The sequence below is a fragment of the Diuraphis noxia genome, unplaced genomic scaffold (genome assembly GCF_037042655.1).
Source record: "Diuraphis noxia isolate RWA-SAM2 unplaced genomic scaffold, SU_Dnox_SAM2 contig0001, whole genome shotgun sequence".
Taxonomy (NCBI): Eukaryota; Metazoa; Arthropoda; class Insecta; order Hemiptera; family Aphididae; genus Diuraphis; species Diuraphis noxia.
Window position 1 is genome coordinate 104,572,806 of NW_028301711.1, and position 20,517 is coordinate 104,593,322.

Below are 20,517 nucleotides of genomic sequence, written 5' to 3' on the forward strand. Positions count from 1 at the left end.
TTTAATTTTTAACCCAGTTGTTACGATGAATATATTTTAACCAGTATCGTATAGTCGTATAGATACGTCTAACATACACGAAGTGACATCTATGACCTTTATCATTTGAGGGGCCATTGGTTTTAACGAAATAATATTAGAATTTCAACTAAAATAATAGTATTCCAAAATATTGATATTTTTATAGGTAAGAATAATGTAATTCTATAGTTTTAAACTTATATTATTGCATAAAATTATTCGTAAATTTGTTTAAATTAATTTTTAATTTTTTGTTTGAAATGCAATTAGCACTTGTATAATTTGCAATGTTAATACTAATTCATTAAAAAAAAAAATTCTACCATTATAACGGATATTAACGACTAAAAATCGAATGAATATTAAATTCACGAATGTAAACATACAAAAAAATAAACTTATATTTACGAATACAATAAATTAAAAATGTTGTGATTCACGCTTTCAAAATGACGAACATTGAACATATGTTGTCATTTTGTTTCAGGAGAACGGGCATTCATGAATCTGAAATCAAGATTTCGGGAGACATATAGAAGGTTAAGGTAATGCGAGTATTGGCAAAGTTTCAAATCGTTGACACTACTTTGTTATACGCTCATATTATATAACGCAGTATTTTATTTTTTAAATTTGGAACACCTATTTTTGCCGACACTAGATTCTTTTTCAGTAGTTGATAACAATAAATTAACTTTGACGAATATCGAATACACTACGCCTATATTTTTTTAACGTAGTGTCCTTTCCTATAGCACTTCTTGGATTTTTTTTGCATTCGTTTTTCGCGTTTTAATTTTATTTGCTCAGGGAACACGTGGCAACGAATCAACTACTAGCTGAAAAAATTTGCGTCTATTAAACTATACCTGAACGAACTTTACGTCAGTCGCTAATGTTTAACATTGAAATTAAATAACATAAATTGTAGAGTCTGATTGAATTAACTTATAAATCCAAAGTTTTCAATTATTTTTGTGTATTATAGACCGAAAAAATGACTGGAATAATAAATTTTAATAATCGTGTTCGTATAACTCATAACACACATCTAGGCCGTGAAATGCCTTCTCATATAATATAGGTACACCTTACCCGGTGGTCAATATAAATGTCCGTTAAAAAAAATGTAAATACAATTATATTCCTAAATAGAACATAAACACGACGTTCGACACAGCAGATTCTAAAAGATATATAGACAAAACCTATCACTATTTTTATTGATATATTTTTTTAGTTTTACAAATATTTAATGCGTTAAATCACTTTAGCATAAACATGTGTTAAACAAACAGCAACCATATTGTGTAAACAAGGATACTTATAAAGGCATATTTTATATTGTTTTAAATAAAACATTCGATTCCCATAATATATTCGGTGATTAATTAATATGTGAGCGTTAACAAAAATATATCCCACACGAATGATGAACGATAAGTGTTGACCGTCTATAATTTTATTTATAACTGTATTTCGTTACCGTAACATAACAAAGCTGTATTCAAACGGCCGTAGGTATATCATTTGCGCATTGCCCGTTTACCTGCGCCAAAATATCTCGTACATCATATTATGCGCATCAGCATTCTGAACAATGGATATAAAAATTAATTTTTGATTAAAAATTCAATGATTGTCATAAGTCATATATAATAAATAAATACAAACAGTTAAAATAAATTAGATTAATTTTATTGAGTTGTTGTCATAATTTAAATTTTTATATAAATATAATATTATATAGATAATTAATAATTTAAGATTTTTAATTTTAAAAATAATAAAGATACATAAATTGTGTTCAATTAGGCACGTTACAGCAATAGTTTTATATCATAATACAAATTTAGTATACAATATATAATTTGAGTAAAAATTATTAATATGATAAAAAGAATGTTGTAAATCAATACTTGGTATATTGTAATATGTCCCATTATTTTTACAAACTTACGAGAATAAATTTAGAGATGTGCAAATTTTAAAATTAAAGTAATAGTTAGAAAACAACTTGTGCTTTTGGGTATGCACCTTTTTTTTACACCTTTTTGCAGTTTTATTGTTAAATAATATTGATTCGCAAATTATACCTTTTTTAAGATTTTACTTTTTAAATCAGGGGTGGCCATCCAGTTGATCACGATCGACTGGTCGATCTTTCTAGGAATATATGTCGATCGTTATAAAAATTAATTTTACCATTATCAGTCGATCGCGTAATAAAAAACTTGCAGGAAACCAATGCCAGGTATCACATTAATAAATTTATAAAATCACATTATTTAAATAACAATATCACATTTATAAAATTTTTTTTACTATTTCTTGTGTATTATCAATATATTAAATCGTTATTATTATTATTATTATCATCATGAAGAAACAATAAAATATTTATTCTTTGGAGCTTATAGAGGTCTATAGACATTTTTTTTTTTTTTTGATCATAAAACAAATTTCTTCCTAAAGACATTAATTCTCCTAGATGTCGATCACCTGGGGCTAAAAATTTCAAATGTAGCTCACTTGTTTGAAAAGGTTAGCGACCCCTGTTTTAACGATCGATGCGCAAACGACGTATAACCAAAAATCAAACGGTGCGTAACTGTCTTACAAAAAAGGTAAAAAATAACAATAGTGATGCGCAACGATAACCAGCGATTCAAACATAGAAAGTATTGAATTAATACATTATAAATTATAATTATACAAAGTGGTAAATTTAGAGACTGACGTTTTAACATTTTTAGCCCAAAAATTACTTTTGCCTTGTGCTCTTCATTTTTAAACGGTTAAAAATCTTTGGAATAGGTATATAAATTGTGGATTTGTAATTCTTAAGCGTCGTGTTATAGACTTATAGTTTAATAATTGTTACTTTAATTAATATAGGTAATAGATAGTTTTACAAATGTATGTTTAATCAATGAACAGTATATATTTTTTATTATTTTTAATAACCGTGGTCCGCCATAAATGTTAAATTAACCAGTTATCATTAATAATCATTTACTAACATATAATAATACCGTTATATAGATGGGTTTCATTGAAGTGGTGCTTCATAACAACACATGTTAATTGCACTTCGGCTCTCCAGGGCTCAAATATATCTATAAATATATACCTACCTATAGTGCATACCTATATTGTATACACTCGCCACTAATATTTGTCAAATCACTAAAATCTATAACTTATAAACAGAAATGGATTGTAAGTAATGGTAACACTCGTTGGATAGGGATTTATTTATAGACAAAAAGAAAAATTCAATGATTGTTTTCTCTTTAGTAAAAACGCAAAAAATAGGACTATATCGGACGAGTGGATTCGACAAAGCTGTCCTTGAACGAACCGACTGACATCTTTCTAGTGGTACGTTTGTTATTATAAAATATAGTATATTCACAGTCCTAACTGACAAAATTAAGAAAAAACGAACATCTAATGCAATCTTAGTAATCAAATTTTTATTTAACCGATAGTGATTTCGGTAGATTAAATTTAATAATCTACTATAATCTATAGCTGTAGGCTCTGTAGATACTCTGCAACAATATACATACGTGGGTTTTATTTTTTACACAATATATTAATATGTAATATTATAGGATCTTAAGAATTACCAATATGCGTGTATTTTTTTATTAGATTTTGAGCGGAGCGATCACATAATGTATTAATTTTACAATGTTGTGCGTGTCTTTTTTTTTGTATGTTTACAGGATAAGTTGTCAAAATAATGCTTTGATTTTCAACTTCAGTGGCTTTTCTGTTGAAAAGTGAATCTAGTTGATGCATTGGGGTGGCCAAATTGTTGAAAAACAAAACAAAAAACAATTGAGGTTAGAAATTCATAAACGTTTATTTTTTTAAATCTAAGGTTTGAAAATTCAATACAAGATTATTCATGAGTTAAGAGTTCATCTACTTTTATCAAATAAAAAATGTTTAACGGAAAGTCAAATTAAATTACAACATTGAATATTCACTCAATTTCTCTTGTACCGATATTTTAATTTTGTAATTATTCAAAAACGAATATCTATATAAACTTTAAATTTACACCAAATATTTCAACTATTTTTAAGTTATTTACAGCCATTTAAAATTTTCCGTTTATAGTTTTTTATTCTATAAATGACAATAAAATGTTATTCATTGAGTCAAAAAAGTTGAAATTTTAATATAAAGTTCCTCATAAGTTAATATAATAGCAATTGGAAAATATAAAAAATAAATACCTAGGTACGTTTTTTTAATCAAGTTAAATTAAACATTTATTCAATAGAAAATTTAGTTGTTAAAAATGTATTAGACGTTTAACTTTTATACATAGTTAAGGATTGAAAATTTAAAACAAGGTTTTACGTAAGTAGTTAATTCTGAAAATCTAAAAGCTATACAAACATAGTTTTTTTAAATATATATAATTTTAAGTTCAAATGTGGATGAAATTACGTATAATATAACCAAGAATAAAAATGATGTTAGTTATATTGATGTAATTTAAAAATATTATTCGTAGGTACTTACTTGAAATTTCTAGAGTAAACTGTATATTCTAATTTCAATAGTTAATATCGTTGATGAGTTATACTTTATAATAAATTGTATATGCCTTCTATCAACGACTGAGTGAGTCAAGTACATAATGATCTTATTTGATTAATTTGGAATTTATTTTATAGAAACCAAAATTTTTTTTTGAAATAATAAAATATAATTAATATAGTATACAACTAAAAAAATATCCAAGACTGATAAACCGTCTCCGCTCAGAATCGTTTTTCGTATACATTGATATTATATCATTGAATTCAAATTTAATACCATTAATTACAGTAACTTACTTGTTAAACACTGTACAGTAGAGTTACAACTTTATTTACCAGCTGTTTTAAATTAACTATTTGAAAAAATGAACGAAATTGATTTATTACTTAAATGATTATGGTAAGAACTCTTCATCTTACCCATCCCACAAAAACTAAATGTATACCACTACGTACTATGTCGTTTATGTTATTTATATGCCAAACGAAAATATATTATCTGTGACGCAATGTGCAGTGCGTAAACTCGTCAACTAAATCCATAGAGCGTTTGGTGTATAATAATATAATAATTGTCCATAAATGGACGCGAATACGTCTTGACAATTCCTAAACAGATATGCCATATGTGTACAATATTTAGCGTATATTCGTCATGAATTCATGATATGCCTATTCATGGTTCGTATTATTGGTGATCCGAGGTCGAAGTTATAATTCGTAGTATATTTATATTTTATAGTACGCGACACGCGTATGCTGTATTAATGTATAATTATATAATATATATACATGGATATTGCAATTATTCCTCCGGTAGAAAACACGTTCGCAGTTCGTACCGATATGGTTACTGCTGAATGTAAAAGTAAAAAGTATTAAATATAAATATAACATATACAGAGTGATTATTTTTATCCATTAATATACTCGTAGTAGACACATGATATTATTTTTAAATATATACGTATATTTTTTAAACAACATGCTATGTTTTAAATTTTCCCCATTTATTTGCAGTGTGAATTCCTTGTTTTTTTATTTAAGATATTGTCAGGTTTATAATTCATCCTGTTCCTGTTTATAATATGATGAATCAAAACACGTGTTATTGATGTAGGTACTGAGAATTGGTTAACCATTTAGACCTTAGACGCTTAACCGCATAGATACCATATTAAAATGCGTAATATAATATTTATCACATTCTTTATATATATTTTTCCTTATCTGTGTTAAGTAGGTACCTAATGCGTAACACGCAAGTACATCCTTTTCATTGATAATAACGATTAACTGCACGTGTGAAAATGACGAGTGGATATATATTAATATATTTATAATATTATGTATAATGATAATAGGTAATTATAAACATAAAATGCCAAATTATATTGTTTAAGAATCAAAAGTTAACCTACACTTCTCATGATTTATTTTTCAAGCAAATATTTTCGAGACTCATATCGATAGCAAGATGCATTACTTGGAATAGAATGACCTGACGAATGAAAAATTTTAAATTGATCCTAGTTAACCATATGACCAAAATTATAAAACAAAAAATTTATATTGTACCTACGGTGCAACTGTCTATATCTAAGTCCGTAAAAAATTATTGATTTAAACTAAAGTTGTTTATTTTGTCAGGTCAATATTTTACTGCAATATTGCAGTATAACATCACCATAACATATAAATCAGTAGATAACATTATCAGTATACTTAGATTATAAATAGGTTAATCTAAATAATCTAAGTATACCGATAATGTTATCTACTGATTTATATGTTATGGTGATGTTATACTGCAGTATTGCAGTAAAATATTGACCTGACAAAATAAATAACTTTCGTTCATGATATATGAATAGAATAGGAAATGGAGTTCAGAAATATATTCTGATGGTATATCAACGAAAGTAATGTGAAGGATTTTAATTTTAATTTACAAGTATGTGCATATTTTTAAAACTTCGTTATAAATTTCAACGTTTAAGAAAATAATAATAAAATAATTGAATATAGGCTGAAATATCATAATTGTATATATATAAATATGATATTATGGTATGTATAATATATACATATTTATACCTAGAGATAGGAAACTGCGAAAAGCTATATCATTAACCCCCTTGGATTTTCATTTGAAAAATGATGTGCCGCTATGCACCTCACGGTTATTTGCAGGCACAGGACGCTTTAATACGATACTATAATTTATAGGTACAATTCTGTGGTTAAGATGATAAAATAAGCGAGAAGTATGTGCAGTTGTACAGCGAGATGAAATCTGCTGATCGTATCAAGTAAATCAAATGGCACGTCATATAATAATTGGTAAACTTTATAAATTTATAATATATTAATATATACATTTTTTAACCATGATTTGCACTTACAAGTCAAAAACCCGTAAATTACCAATCAATTTCACTGTCGTTATCAACGTTTTCCAATAATTAATCAGTGTTCAGTTTGAGTAGTTTGACTTATTTTCGTATAACATAATATTCATAATATTCTATATTATCATAATAGTATATACATACCTATCGGCAAGACAAGCGGAGCCGTCTGTGATCGACAGCGGTTGAATCTCCGGTGCAGCTGCAGCCGTCGAAAGCGCCCTACGAAACAATATTTTTGCAACAATTATTCTAAAAGTGTATATAATATATCGTCGAATTATAATCGCGACCGTTGAAGTTTTGATAGAAATTTAATATAAGTACCCACGAAACGGATACGTTTTAATTGGATAATGATGTCCGTTTTGACGCGGTCGTACAAAAGTCGTCGGTAATAATGAGCGGGAAAAACGCGACGCTGCGACTGAGAAGGTCTTTGATATTTCGATACCTAATCTTTGGACGAGAACGGTGAGTTGGTGATGGTCGCCGTCGTCGTCGTTTTTGTTGTTGCTGTAGCTACTGCTGGTGCGACACTGACAAGCGGCCGTGTACGTTTGTGTCGTGTCGACCCGCCGCCAAAGTCGCGTGGCTTTGGGATGTTTTGATGGCCGCTGAGATCCGGAGGCGGCGGGAGATTTAAAAATAAATCTTTCGTGGCGGCGGCGGCTGTGGCTCTCACGGGACGACACGGAGCGCACACACGCACATACGATGGACTCACACTAAGAAACGGACTTAGACTCACACACACACACACACACACACACACACACACACACACACACTAGTAATTTTCGACGCAATTCCACGGACGACCACCACCATCACAGTGTAATGTTTACAATAATAATATTAATATATATATATATATATATAAATATTAGAATTTGTATTATATTATGAACCAGCAAGTAGGACGGTGTGAAGCTAGCGTCCAATTTTCAGACAGATACGCAAATTTCACCGTAAATATTGGTCGTTAGAATGTTCCTACTGTCACGACGGCGTAACGTATAAATATTTTATAACCTTGTAAATGTACAGGATCCAAAAACGTCCAGGTTCAGTTTTAGAAACCGTAGAAGAATATTTGCGACAAAAAGCTGAAGTACTCTGAAAATCTGGAATAGCAAAGCATTTTTATGTTTCTAATATTCGAGGAGGTAAGTGAAGTTGATGAAACCTTTTTTATCTATATTGTGTTTTCTGTTATTTTTATACCTAAATATTTATTTAAATTGTGTTTTATTTACATTTAATAATAATAATGTGTGCATTGAATTTTAGAATAAAATAAATGTATGGGTAAAAGTATACCTGTATTACCTATATTATATAATAAATTATTCATAAAAGATATAGCCGTATTCTTCATGACATTAGCAATTTCACTTAGTGGATATTATAGTATACTTTTGGTATTATAACTCTAAAATGCTCCACAATAGGTATATAGAATATTGTATTATTTAATAAACATATAATGATAATAAATATTAAACTCTATTATATTATATTGTAATGGAAGGTGTATGCAATAAATATTATCTTAATATCTTAAATGTTATCAATAAAGTGCTTATTTATTGTTGTCATGTGTGTAAATGGTAATATTGTATTTTATAACTTAAATTTATATAGTATACGTAATGTATGAAAAGTGACTAAACTAGAAAAACTTAAAAAATAAATGTAATTAAAAAAACTCGTAGAAATGAATGATAAAAAAAAATTGTGTTTGGATAACAACAACTATAAATTAATCACTATAATATATGTTAAGTAAGTAGATAGTATAGCTAGATACCTCACATTAAAAATAAAAGAATCCAGTCCAACATTATGCATATAGGTAATAATTTTATAGCTATTCTAGATGAAAATTAATAAAATTGAATTTGGCAACAATACTAATTGTACTGATTACTATTGCTAATTATAAAGTTATACCTGGCAACAATAAAATTTTAAACTTGAACAGCACTTTAACTCACAATGATGTGCACGTGCTTCTACTAATACGACACCCACTTTCCTATACGTAATTTCAGAGTTTTACAATAGTATTACTCGTGTTGTACCGATATGAACGTATATTATAATATTATGCTGAATACTGCATTAGGCCTGCGCAAATCGTTACAAATCCTACCCGGCCAAATATGGTCTCGAAATACACTCCAGCGACCTGCCCGCCGGACCGTTTCAAAATAGGTTTATAATTATTTATATGTGTATGCAAGTGTAATATGTGTTACGATACCTACATAATATGCACATATATTATTGTATAATTTTTATATGATATAGCACATGACATGTGATTAAGGCCCGTAGCCTATTGCCTATACTAACATCAATGCCCACTGTCATGGTTCCGAGTCCGAGTATGCGCGAGGCTAACCTATAAGTATAGACTGTAGAGGTACTAATTTATTATTGTATATTCAACAAAACCGTTCAATTTAATTACTAGACATAAAATATTAATGTATTACGTATTATTAAAAATTAATTAAATCAAAATCAATTAATTTCATTTCACATTGCGTGTGCAAATTTAAATAGATTCCAAAATATTAGCATGTATAAATACCAAAATTTAAATAAATACTGCTTTTTATGATTTACTGAAGATACCCATTCACTGGACGGATGCCGCGGCTTACTCTTAAAATTTAGAATTAAAATCAAAGATTCAAATAAATAGTTTATTTTTACATTTTTGATTGTTGTTTTAATTGAAATTCGATTTATATGATACAAAGAGAAACATTTAAACTTAAAGGCCGTTGTGTTATAATAATATTTTGACCATCGAAAATGTATGTAGCTTTTTTCACCATGTTTTGGTTAGTTCGCCATTTTTTTTAGATTTGAATAATAAGACTATTAGAATAAAATAGCGAACGCAAAATAACAATAAATAGTTAATAGGCACTGACAATATTCAAATGCCAAAATACTATTAAAAAATTAACGTTGTACTACTACTGTAATAGGCATAGGTAAATAATGCACACCAAATGGTTTAAGTTGTAGATATTTATATTTTTGCAATGGAATTTATACATATATATATATTTTTTTTGTCCATCGTGATAAACATACATTTTATTTTATAATGATTGAGTTCCTATCACTTGGTCTGGAAAAACATCCAAGCAATCACCAAGGAGGATATAAGGGCGCACTGCACCTCAGACCCGGTTACTATAGACTGGCCGTTGCCGTTACAGTTGTCTTTGTCACAGACCTCGCAGCTCTCGACAATGGCTCCTGCAGGCATATTTACGCAGTCATTGGTATTGTTGGTCGACTTGCAGCCGCGTACTACGGTCGATGAGGCGGATGCATCTATTGATTAGAGAGTGGTGAAGAACAAATATCAGTTTTGGGTGCATGATTTTATTTAAATTTACACTTACTTGCTTTTACGGCGACCTTGAAACAATAGTAATCGGAATTGGTCGTTTCGATGAACGATTTTTTGTTGTTGTACGTGTTTAAAGTGACATGACTCCTTAGTTTTCTATACATCCGGCCTTCGGCTGGGGCTTCGGGAGCGGGTGTGGCCTCGGCGTCTGGGGCTGGGGCTGCGTCTCCGGCTGGGGCTGGGGTCGCGTCTCCGCCTGGGGCTGGGGTTGCACCCGAATTATCGGTTGCAGTCGTAGACGATGTTGTTGACCCTGTACAATTTTCCGATTTTAGGTTTGAATCACTTAACTCGGTGGCGCATTGCTTGTCCTCCCAATCGCATTTGTAACACGTCAAACCATTGGCTGTAATATAATACACATACATATTAATAATATAATATATAGGTACGAATGTTCAAACCATGCAAATAAGCATGTAAAAATAATATTACAATGTACACTAATCATGGATGTTTGAGATATATTCTGCAAGTATAATTTTTAATGAGTACACTATACCATTTTTATTTAATAGTTTATTTTGTAATCAAATTTTGATTTTTAAAATGATTAAGTATAACTAAAGATAATATTTTTGATTTCCGATATTTTTTGAATTACTTAGAGATGTGCCTCTCGCGAACCAAATCAAAATTCTATGCAATAATTATTAAAATTGTTATACTGGGTAATAGTAGTAATAACAATTTGTTGTACTCACCAAAGGTGAAAACTCCACACAACATCATAGTGATGGCCATTACTACGGCTAAGGACTTCATGTTTGAGTTTAGACGGTATAAGATTGAAAAAAATATATGGTCGTAAAATATGTACAATAATTATTATAAATGATAATAATTTACACTGTAAAACAAAATTATTTTCTTTAAGTGGCTATTTTTCCAAAGCTTCAAAGTAGACTGACGAATTTATCCTGGCCTGTTTATTAGTACACATAATATATAATATGTTACATGGTTATATTATATTCTAATTTGGCCAGATATAGGAGTAGTATATTGTATTTATAAGTTCACCGCTTATCTTTTCCAGAGAGATTACATAAGTTCAAGCGGTCATTTATGCACACCACAGTGTAACAAATAATCATAGATTTTTTTCGATTTTTTTGATTTTTTCAAAAATTATTCATTTGATCAATTCATTACTCATAAATGTTGTACCTTTACAATTTACACAAAATGTTTGTTTTTTAATTTTCTGTACTTGATACAATATTCTAATTATTTTTCCTTGTATTGAGCCTTTACAGCTGATATTTTTTTTATCTTTTCTATAAATGTCAATTGAAATATAGTTGTTGAGTAAAAGGTGTTTGAAAATTTAATACAAGTCTCCTCTCACATTGCTGCAATATCAGTTTAAATACATAAAAGTGAATCATTTTATAAGTATTCTAATTCAAATTTTTAAATTTTTACCAACATGTAAGTAACCCATAAACCTTTAATCACAGTTTTTGTCGTATAGATCTAGTTATTGTAAATTAAAATTTGCATGAAAAATATTTATACATCAAGCATGTGAAACGATTTTAGTTCGTTTGTTATGTAATTTAAAAATAAAATTCGTGCGTACAATAATTTAGCCTTACAAGTTATACAATAAAATAACATATAATAAAATATTAGCACCTGCACAAAGAAGAATAGATTTTTTTAAAGAAATATCAGTAAATATGCGGTAAGCTCTATTGTCTTTAAATAAATTATGTTCACCGTTTGTTTTAGATTTAAAGCTTTACGTTGTATAGAAGGTGAAATCGCTTCCGATTTTCACTATCCGATGCCTGTATTCTCCAGCTTACACCTACTCTTAACGCTTTCACATAATTAATCACTACGTCCTCCCACTCGGAAGTAGTTGTCTTTTCAGTGGGCTTTTCCCAGTTAGTAGGGTTAAATTTGTGGCGGTCCTGGACGGATACCGCGTGAGTCAGTGGTGTCACTAGTGTAGGAGGTGGTGAAAAGAAAAACACAAACAGTTCGCGGTATAATGTTTTTTTTATTGTGGTGGTTGAAAATACAACCGCCAGAAAATGATCAACACGAAAATCAAAATAGCGGGGTGGTGAGGAGCGTGTGTCGTTCAGTGTCGGTCAGAGAACTCACTCTACTGTCGACCGGTTCGGAGTCTCGGCGGATCGACCGTTCCAGGCGCGCTTATCGCGTGTCGGTGTCGTCCGTCGTCGATTGGCGGTTGAAAAGAGAAGTAATTGCGCGGTTTGCCGGGCAAAGGCCGTTTGAATTCAAACGGCTATTACGCGGGCCCGCGTCAAATTCTAATATTATGTTATAAGTAGGTTTTTGCTGCACTATGTATGCCCCACCCATAGCCATTTATTGTTCATTATTATTTCAAATATACTGGGGTTATGGAAGAGCGTTTATAATTACTGAACACTTCACTGACACTACCAATTAAAGCCAAACCTATACCACTCTGAAAAAATGGACAGCTCACCGGAAGAAGAGAGGGAAATAAACCAGGAGTGGCTGAGAAAGGACGACCGTGTGAGGATACGACACGGTGGTACATGACCTCGGCAGAATCCTCTCCGATACGATAAGAGTGACCGGACAAGACCAGGGCCACGCATCGACTTTACAAACAGGAAATTATGGCCAGAGACACTGTCAAAAACACCTCGTCACACCAGCCGCAACGACTGTATCACTAGCGGTTTAAACGGGTGGTATGACGTGGGAAACACACATTTAATTTCAGATGGTGTACTCAGTGTCAGCTCTTACTAACTACCAGATCACGGTAGTACGAAGACAGCGCTGTATGAAAATGCAAATTGCAAAATGTATGACCAATTCTTTAATGATAAATTATTACAATCATATCTGCTAATATCATAAAATATAATTATTTTAGATTATAGTAAAACAATCTAGTTATATTTATACATTTTTGACTCGAGAAACATTTATATATAAAAGCGGTTGAGTTTTAATAATATCTTGACCATCGAAAATTGAATGTACCTTTCTTGCACCGTGTTGATTTTTTGAGATTTGAATCATGAGAATGTTAAAATAAAGAGCGAACGCAAAATAGAATTGAACAGCTAATAAGCACTGACATTATTCAAATGTTGAAATGCTTTAAAATAATCAAAGTTACCTATAATTAACGTTGAATAATTTCTACTACTGTAAAAATAGGTATAGGTAAATAATGCACACCAAATGATTTAAGTTGTAGATATTTATATTTTTGCAATGGAATTTATACATATATGTATACATATATATATATATATTTTTTTTTCCATCGTGATAAACATACATTTTATTTTATAATGATGGAGTTCCTATCACTTGGTCTGGAAAAACATCCAAGCAATCACCAAGGAGGATATGAGGGCGCACTGCACCTCAGACCCGGTTACTATAGACTGGCCGTTGCCGTTACAGTTGTCTTTGTCACAGACCACGCAGCTCTCGACAATGGCTCCTGCAGGCATATTTACGCAGTCATTGGTATTGTTGGTCGATTTGCAGCCGCGTACTACGGTCGATGAGGCGGATGCATCTATTGATTAGAGTGGTGAAGAAGAAATATCAGTTTTGGGTGCATGATTTTATTTAAATTTACACTTACTTGCTTTTACGGCGACCTTGAAACAATAGTAATCGGAATTGGTCGTTTCGATGAACGATTTTTTGTTGTTGTACGTGTTTAAAGTGACATGACTCCTTAGTTTTCTATACATCCGGCCTTCGGCTGGGGCTTCGGGAGCGGGTGTGGCCTCGGCGCCTGGGGCTGGGGCTGCGTCTCCGGCCGGGGCTGGAGTCGCGTCTCCGGCTGGGGCTGGGGTTGCACCCGAATTATCCGTTGCAGTCGTAGACGATGTTGTTGACCCTGTACAATTTTCCGATTTTAGGTTTGAATCACTTAACTCGGTGGCGCATTGCTTGTCCTCCCAATCGCATTTGTAACACGTCAAACCATTGGCTGTAATATACACATACATATTAATAATATAATATATACGAATGTTCATACCATGCAAATAAGCATGTAAAAATTATATTACAATGCACACTAATCATCGATGTTTGAGATATATTCTGCAAGTATAATTTTTAATGAGTAGGTACGCTATACCATTTTTTATTTAATAGTTTATTTTGTAATCAAATTTTGATTTTTAAAATGTTTAAGTATAAATAAAGATAATATTTTTGATTCCCGATATTTTTCGAATTACTCAGAGATGTTCCTCTCGGTTAGATGTTTTTAACCGAATCACAATTCTATTCAATAATTATTATGAAAATATTTATACTTGGTAATAATACTAAAAACAGTTTTAATGTATTGTACTCACCTAGAGTGAAAACTCTACACAAGATCATAGTGATGGCCATTACTACGGCTAAGGACTTCATGTTTGCGTTTATAAGATTGAAAGAAATATATGGTCGTAAAAAATGTACAATGATTTACACTGTAAAACAAAAATATTTTCTTTAAGTGGCTATTTTTCTAAAGCTTCAAAGTAGACTGCCGAATTTCTCCGGACCTGTTTATTACTGCACATAATATATAATATTTCACATGGTTATATTATATTCTAATTTGGCCAGATATAGGAGTAGTATAATATATTCATATGTTCACCGTATTTTTTTATTAATTTGTAGTCTTTTAATTATATACATTATACAATATACATACACATAATATTTTCTAGTTTTTAGTTATAAATTGTATTTAAACATTTACATATACATCTCCATCCACTTAAAAAAAAGAAAGAAAACACAACATTATTGTAAAACCAATACTTATCCTGCATGCTTATCACTGTACTCTAAATTTAAAACCTTATTAATGAAAACATGGTATATCTTATATAATATCTTATTATACATTATTATTTTAGTATAGGCTTTATATACATAGGTGGTCTATATTTAAGCTAAATAATATCAAAATATAAATTAATAAACATATCATATTGTGTATTAATTGAATTTGCTATCTATCGGACTGTTTATAGACTACTACATCATTTGCATTATTAATGTTGATATTTTGTTATGTTATTGGAGGGAAATCTTATCACAAATGCTAGTCGTGTATGATACGCGTATTACGTGCACAGACTTCTGTAATAAGTTATTATTATATTTATATAGTTACTATATATTAGTATAGAAGTCTGTGATTACGTGTGACATGCCCAATTATAAAACGTACTAGTGAAACAGGTGGTGCTGTAGTTGACACTCTAGATTTAACGGAAGAAATAAAAAGTGATTTCAATTTAATTTGTCTAATATTTTTTTGCAGGATGGCCATTATATTGTGAAAGAACTAACTGAGAAAGAATCAGTACCGGAAATTATTCCTCGTAACGAAACACAAGAGGACGTGGTTGAAATTCCGTCAGCAGCAGTTTTATGCATTTTATTGTATGAAGTTTTTATTTTTGGGTCACATATTTTCAATGGGTGAGTAATACTACCTAACAAATAACAAATCTTTTCATACAAGAATATCTCAATATGTAAATAGTAATTTTGTTATAACTTACTTATAGAACGACATAATATTACAAAGATGACTAATAATTTAAAAAGGCGGGTAAGTCGTGGATGTCACTCTGCTGTACAGACTGTACAGTAGGTTACAAGTGGGTTACTGTAATAGATGGAAGTAAATTCGAATCCAATGATATTATATCACTGTATACGAAAAACGATTCTGAGTAAAGACGGTTTATCTGTCTAGGATATATTAAAGATATTTAAAAATTTTCAAATCTTAGATTTAAAAAGAAAATTTTTTATGAGTTTCTAGTTTGAAATAATTTGCGAATTTTCGTGATTTTCGTGATTTTTACATATGTTGTCTAAATTCAAACTTTGAATCCTTGAAAAAAAAAAAAATTGTGACTATGAATTTATTTATTTTTTTCAACTGCTATTGTTAAAATGTGTTAGAAGCCTTGTATTAAATTCTCAAGCTTTTCTACCGAACAAATAAATTTATATCGATATTTATAGAAAAAAAAAAACTAAAAAAGTTGAAAAATGAAAATGTCAGTAAACAGCTCAAAACAAATCTAAATATTTTGAAAATTTTATCAAATATAGAAAATGCCTATATAAACATTCAGTGAAAATTTCAAGTATCTGTGGTCATTTGTTTTAGACTTTTAGAGTTACAACAAAATAAGAAAATCACTAAATGTGAAATCCAGTGAAAATCCAATTTTGTAAAAATTTAAATTTCAAATGCTCATAAAAATTTAATTTTAATTTCCAGTGAACTTTTTATTTGTTATAAAGATTGACAAACTTGTAAGGAATCTTGTATTAAATTTTCAAATCTTAGATTTAAAAATAAAATTTTTTATGAATTTCTAGCATAAAATAATTTACAAATTTCCCTGATTTTTACATAATGTGTTGTCAAAATTCAAACTTTGAATGCTTATAAAAAAAAATTGTGACTATGTATTTCTTTCATTTTTCAACTTCTATTGTAAAAATATGTTAGGAGCCTTGTATTAAATTTTTAAATCTTAGAATCAAACTTTTATGAATTTATATCTAAGATAAATTGAACATTGCCGTAATTTTTACGTATTTAGTCAAAATTTGAACTTTAAATGCTTATAAAAAAAATTGTGCCTACGTATTTTTAATATTTTTAACTGCTATTGTTACAATGTGTTAGAAGCCTTGTATTAAATTTTCAAGCTTTTCTACCGCACAAATAATTTTTTATTCTATATTTATAGAAAAAAGTTGAAAAATTAAAATGTCAGTAAACAGCTCAAAACAAATCTAAATATTTTAAAAATTTTATCAAATATAGAAAATTCCTATATAAACATTCAGTGAAAATTTCAAGTATCTGCAGTCATTTGTTTTAGAGTTACACCAAAATAAGGAAATCGCTAAAAGTGAAAATCCAAAATTTAAATTTCAAATGCTCATAAAAATTTAATTTGAATTTCCGGTGGACTTTTTATTTGTGATAAAGATTTAAATACTTATAAGGAATCTTGTATTAAATTTTCAAATCTTAGATGTAAAAGGAAAATTTTTTATGAATTTCTAGCTTAAAATAATTTGTGAATTTTCGTGATTTTTACGTATTTTGTCAAAATTCAAACTTTGAATGCTTATAAAAAGAATTTTGACTATGAATTTCTTTTATTTTTCAACTGCTATTGTTGGCGCCGCATAAGCATTATTTAGCTGTCACCGATCGACACACACACACACACACACACACACACACACACACACACAAACACTCGCGCGCACCAGCTGTTATTTTAAGTTGTTTTTGTTTAATTATTTGTATCTTGTGAATTATATAATAATGTTGTGCAACACCGCCTTATCGTCCGTGTCCGCCATCTAAGTATTATCAATTATGTTATATCATTACCATAGCCAAAGGCATACGTTTTTATATTATTAATTAGTATTCTCTCCAGCGTTGTCGCAAATAAAGCTCGTACGTGCGCAAATCGTCGTCGGCAGTTTCTACAATAAAATTTGTATTTTGTGAGTGCGAATCGCCACTGTTTTTTTTATACTTAGGTGTATTCTATGTGTGCGCAAATCGCCACATCCTTTTATATATTATATTGTATTCGTGCAGGCGCTAATCGCCACTGTCAGTATTATATTTGCATTTTTTGCAAATCGTTTGCGCTAATCAACGCGATTTGTTTGTATTATATTAAATTATTATATTGGTGCAGGCGCGAATCACCTTATTGTTTTTATATTTGTGTGCGCTGATCGCCACATTTTTATTATTATATATTGTATATACGGCGCGAATCGCCGTAATTTTATTTTGTTATTATTTTATATAGGCTCTAATCGCCGCATTTTATTATTTTGTTTATTGTGTGTGTAAAAATTGTACATTATTATTTAGCATAGGTAGCAGCTGGCCAGTCTACGCTCCACAAATTGTGAGTTTTTTTTTATTTATTTATTTATTATTATTTATATTTTTACCTATTATCTTATTATTGCCTATTGGTGTTATTATTTTATTATCGGCTGTGCCGGTATAATGACTGTTACAAATCCAGTATCAGGTTTGTATTGTTATAATTAAAATTTTTTTAAATGAATAATTGGTATCTTTTTTTAAATACAACAGATGAAAACATAAATGAATTGGAAGAATTTTTAGTAACAGTTCAAGAAGACAACTATGAATCACAACTGGTTTCTGATGATGTGTTCACTTCACAAAATCATTCACAAGATGCCCCAATTACATCTCCTATAGGATCATCTAAATCAATGCCAAAAAAGCAAAGTAAACATTTTTCATTATTAATATAAATATGTATATAGTATATACCTATTTTTAAACAGAAAATATTGTTTATTTGTTATTTGTATACTGTAAAATCATAGTTTTACAAAACCTAAATGTATTAATTGGTATGTATAGTGTTGACAAATAAAGTGAAGCAAGTAAAGTTGGCTAATCAACTACAGTCCGCCAGAGATGTGTTTTCAGTAATTGCTGAAAAGCAAGTTGAAGCGAATTTTAAAATAGCTGATGCTATCACAACTATTGGTTCAGCATTAGAAAAATTAGCTGATAATGACAAAAGAAGGTTGGAAAACGAAAAACTCATATTAGAAATTTATACAAAAGTTATTGATAAATTATAAATATTATAAAAAATTTCAATTTTCAATCCTATAATGTTAAATATTACTATTAAGTAAGTATTAGTTGATTTGTTTTACAGAAGTTATGTTTGAATAATAAAAGATTTATTTGTTTTTTTTTTTTTAAACTATGTTAAAATAATGAAAGATTTATTTGTTTTTTTAGTTATGTTTATAATGTGTTAATCTAAATTAGATTAAGTAAAAGTGATATTAAATATATTATATGCTATAAACGCTTATAGTCTGCAACCAAATAAAAGTACGAGATTTGTAATTTCTAATGTATTTTTATTCATCATTGTTTCCATCCCTATAGTTTCCAAATTGTTCCAACATTAATTGTTTTTGAATTCGTTGAGCTATTGCTCGAGGTGCTCTTTCATGATCAAATTCAGGTTCAGGTTGATGTTCGAGTAATTCAACTCTATTGTTTTCTTGAGCAATGACATCAAAATCTTCAAAAGCCGGTAGATTGCAATGTAAGCGAATATTATGAAGTGTAGCACATGCATTGACAATTTTACCTGCCATGCCAGGTGAATACATAAGTACTCTCTGATATGACAAACATCTCCACATACTTTTTAAAACTCCAAAGAATCTTTCCACAACATTCCTGGCTTTACAAAATTTTTTAGTGTACTCAAACTGTCTAGTACCTTCTGGATAATGTGGCAGTGGAGTCATCAGCCAAGGTTTCAATGGATAACCAGCATCTCCTTAAATATACAATTATAACAATGCCACTACAAACTTTGGTATTAACCATATACATGGCATGTGCGTTACAGGTCACCTAAATCTGCTTAGATGTTACCTAGCTATGTAACCAAATACTATATTTTTAAATATTTTCAATACCTACCTATCAGCCATGTTTGGCGTTCACCATTACTATAATGGTATTCCATTGCCCGGCGGACGGGTGACATACTCCAAATATATGAATCATTTCTAGCCCCGGGGTATCTTGCATTCATATTCAAAATTTGTAGTTTGGAATTTACAATCTGAAAAAAATATATAATTATATAAACCACTTTATTAATATTGAAAAAAAGTAGTCTTACTGCTTGCACATTCAGTGAATGTTTACCATGATGGTTAACATATGCTTCTTCATGTTGCGGAGGAGCAAATCAATAGCTCCAATTGTACCTTCAAATGGTTAAAGAGCATGTGCAAAATTTTCTCGTGCCCTTTGTCGTTCAGCACCAGTCATTGGAAATTTAATCCATTTTCTGAACAGACGCTGATTTATAGCATCAGTCACAGCATGTATGCATCGACTGACTGATGGTTGGCTTATATTTAACATACTATTACCACCTAATCCTTTTTGATACCTAGCTCCCTTGTGCATAAAAGTGCAGACAAACTAATA

The 20,517-nt window shown here is 29.9% G+C and overlaps 3 protein-coding genes across 10 annotated transcripts in view; 1 reads left to right on the forward strand and 2 right to left on the reverse strand.

Moving 5' to 3' along the window:
• Positions 1 to 7,522, reverse strand: part of LOC107168231 (filamin A protein cher) — a 121,506-nt gene extending 113,984 nt beyond the window's left edge. Inside the window, exons 1-2 of one of the 5 annotated variants that reach the window (XM_089216710.1) lie at positions 7,325 to 7,522; positions 7,142 to 7,219 (exon numbers count right to left, since the gene is read on the reverse strand). The gene's annotated coding sequence lies outside the window, so the exon portion shown is untranslated. Of the gene's footprint in view, positions 1 to 7,141 lie in introns of all 5 variants that reach the window. The other 4 variants (XM_089216711.1, XM_089216709.1, XM_089216712.1 and 1 more) reach the window with 4 other exon arrangements.
• Positions 7,523 to 7,779: 257 nt separating this feature from the next.
• On the forward strand, positions 7,780 to 19,434 carry LOC149063057 (uncharacterized). Of its 4 annotated transcripts, none has more exons than XM_089216736.1 (5): positions 7,780 to 8,166; positions 15,757 to 15,917; positions 18,373 to 18,538; positions 18,604 to 18,765; positions 18,904 to 19,434. In XM_089216736.1, exons 3-5 carry the CDS (start codon positions 18,514 to 18,516, stop codon positions 19,128 to 19,130), a joined length of 414 nt encoding a protein of 137 aa, XP_089072862.1. In that variant the 5' UTR covers positions 7,780 to 8,166; positions 15,757 to 15,917; positions 18,373 to 18,513; the 3' UTR covers positions 19,131 to 19,434. The 4 variants fall into 4 exon arrangements, with proteins under 4 accessions (XP_089072862.1, XP_089072859.1, XP_089072860.1 ...); XM_089216733.1 differs by having other exon boundaries at positions 7,780 to 7,978; positions 8,048 to 8,166; positions 18,373 to 18,765; XM_089216734.1 differs by having other exon boundaries at positions 7,780 to 7,968; positions 8,048 to 8,166; positions 18,373 to 18,765.
• LOC149063058 (uncharacterized) lies at positions 10,143 to 11,204 on the reverse strand. The gene is made up of 3 exons (XM_089215497.1): positions 11,144 to 11,204; positions 10,432 to 10,785; positions 10,143 to 10,360 (listed from the first exon to the last, which is right to left on the reverse strand). Exons 1-3 carry the CDS (start codon positions 11,202 to 11,204, stop codon positions 10,143 to 10,145), a joined length of 633 nt encoding a protein of 210 aa, XP_089071623.1.
• Positions 19,435 to 20,517: the final 1,083 nt, after the last annotated feature.

Bases quoted from the DNA above. Each gene is read 5' to 3' on its own strand.
- LOC149063058 (XM_089215497.1), bottom strand. From the start codon at position 11,204: ATGAAGTCCTTAGCCGTAGTAATGGCCATCACTATGATGTTGTGTGGA. The intron at 10,786-11,143 runs GTGAGTACAACA...ATTATATTACAG, and splicing joins GTGTGGAGTTTTCACCTTTG to CCAATGGTTTGACGTGTTAC. The intron at 10,361-10,431 runs GTAAGTGTAAAT...TCTAATCAATAG, and splicing joins CAAGGTCGCCGTAAAAGCAA to ATGCATCCGCCTCATCGACC.
- LOC149063057 (XM_089216733.1), top strand. From the start codon at position 18,570: ATGAATAATTGGTATCTTTTTTTAAATACAACAGATGAAAACATAAAT. The intron at 18,766-18,903 runs GTAAACATTTTT...TGGTATGTATAG, and splicing joins ATCAATGCCAAAAAAGCAAA to TGTTGACAAATAAAGTGAAG.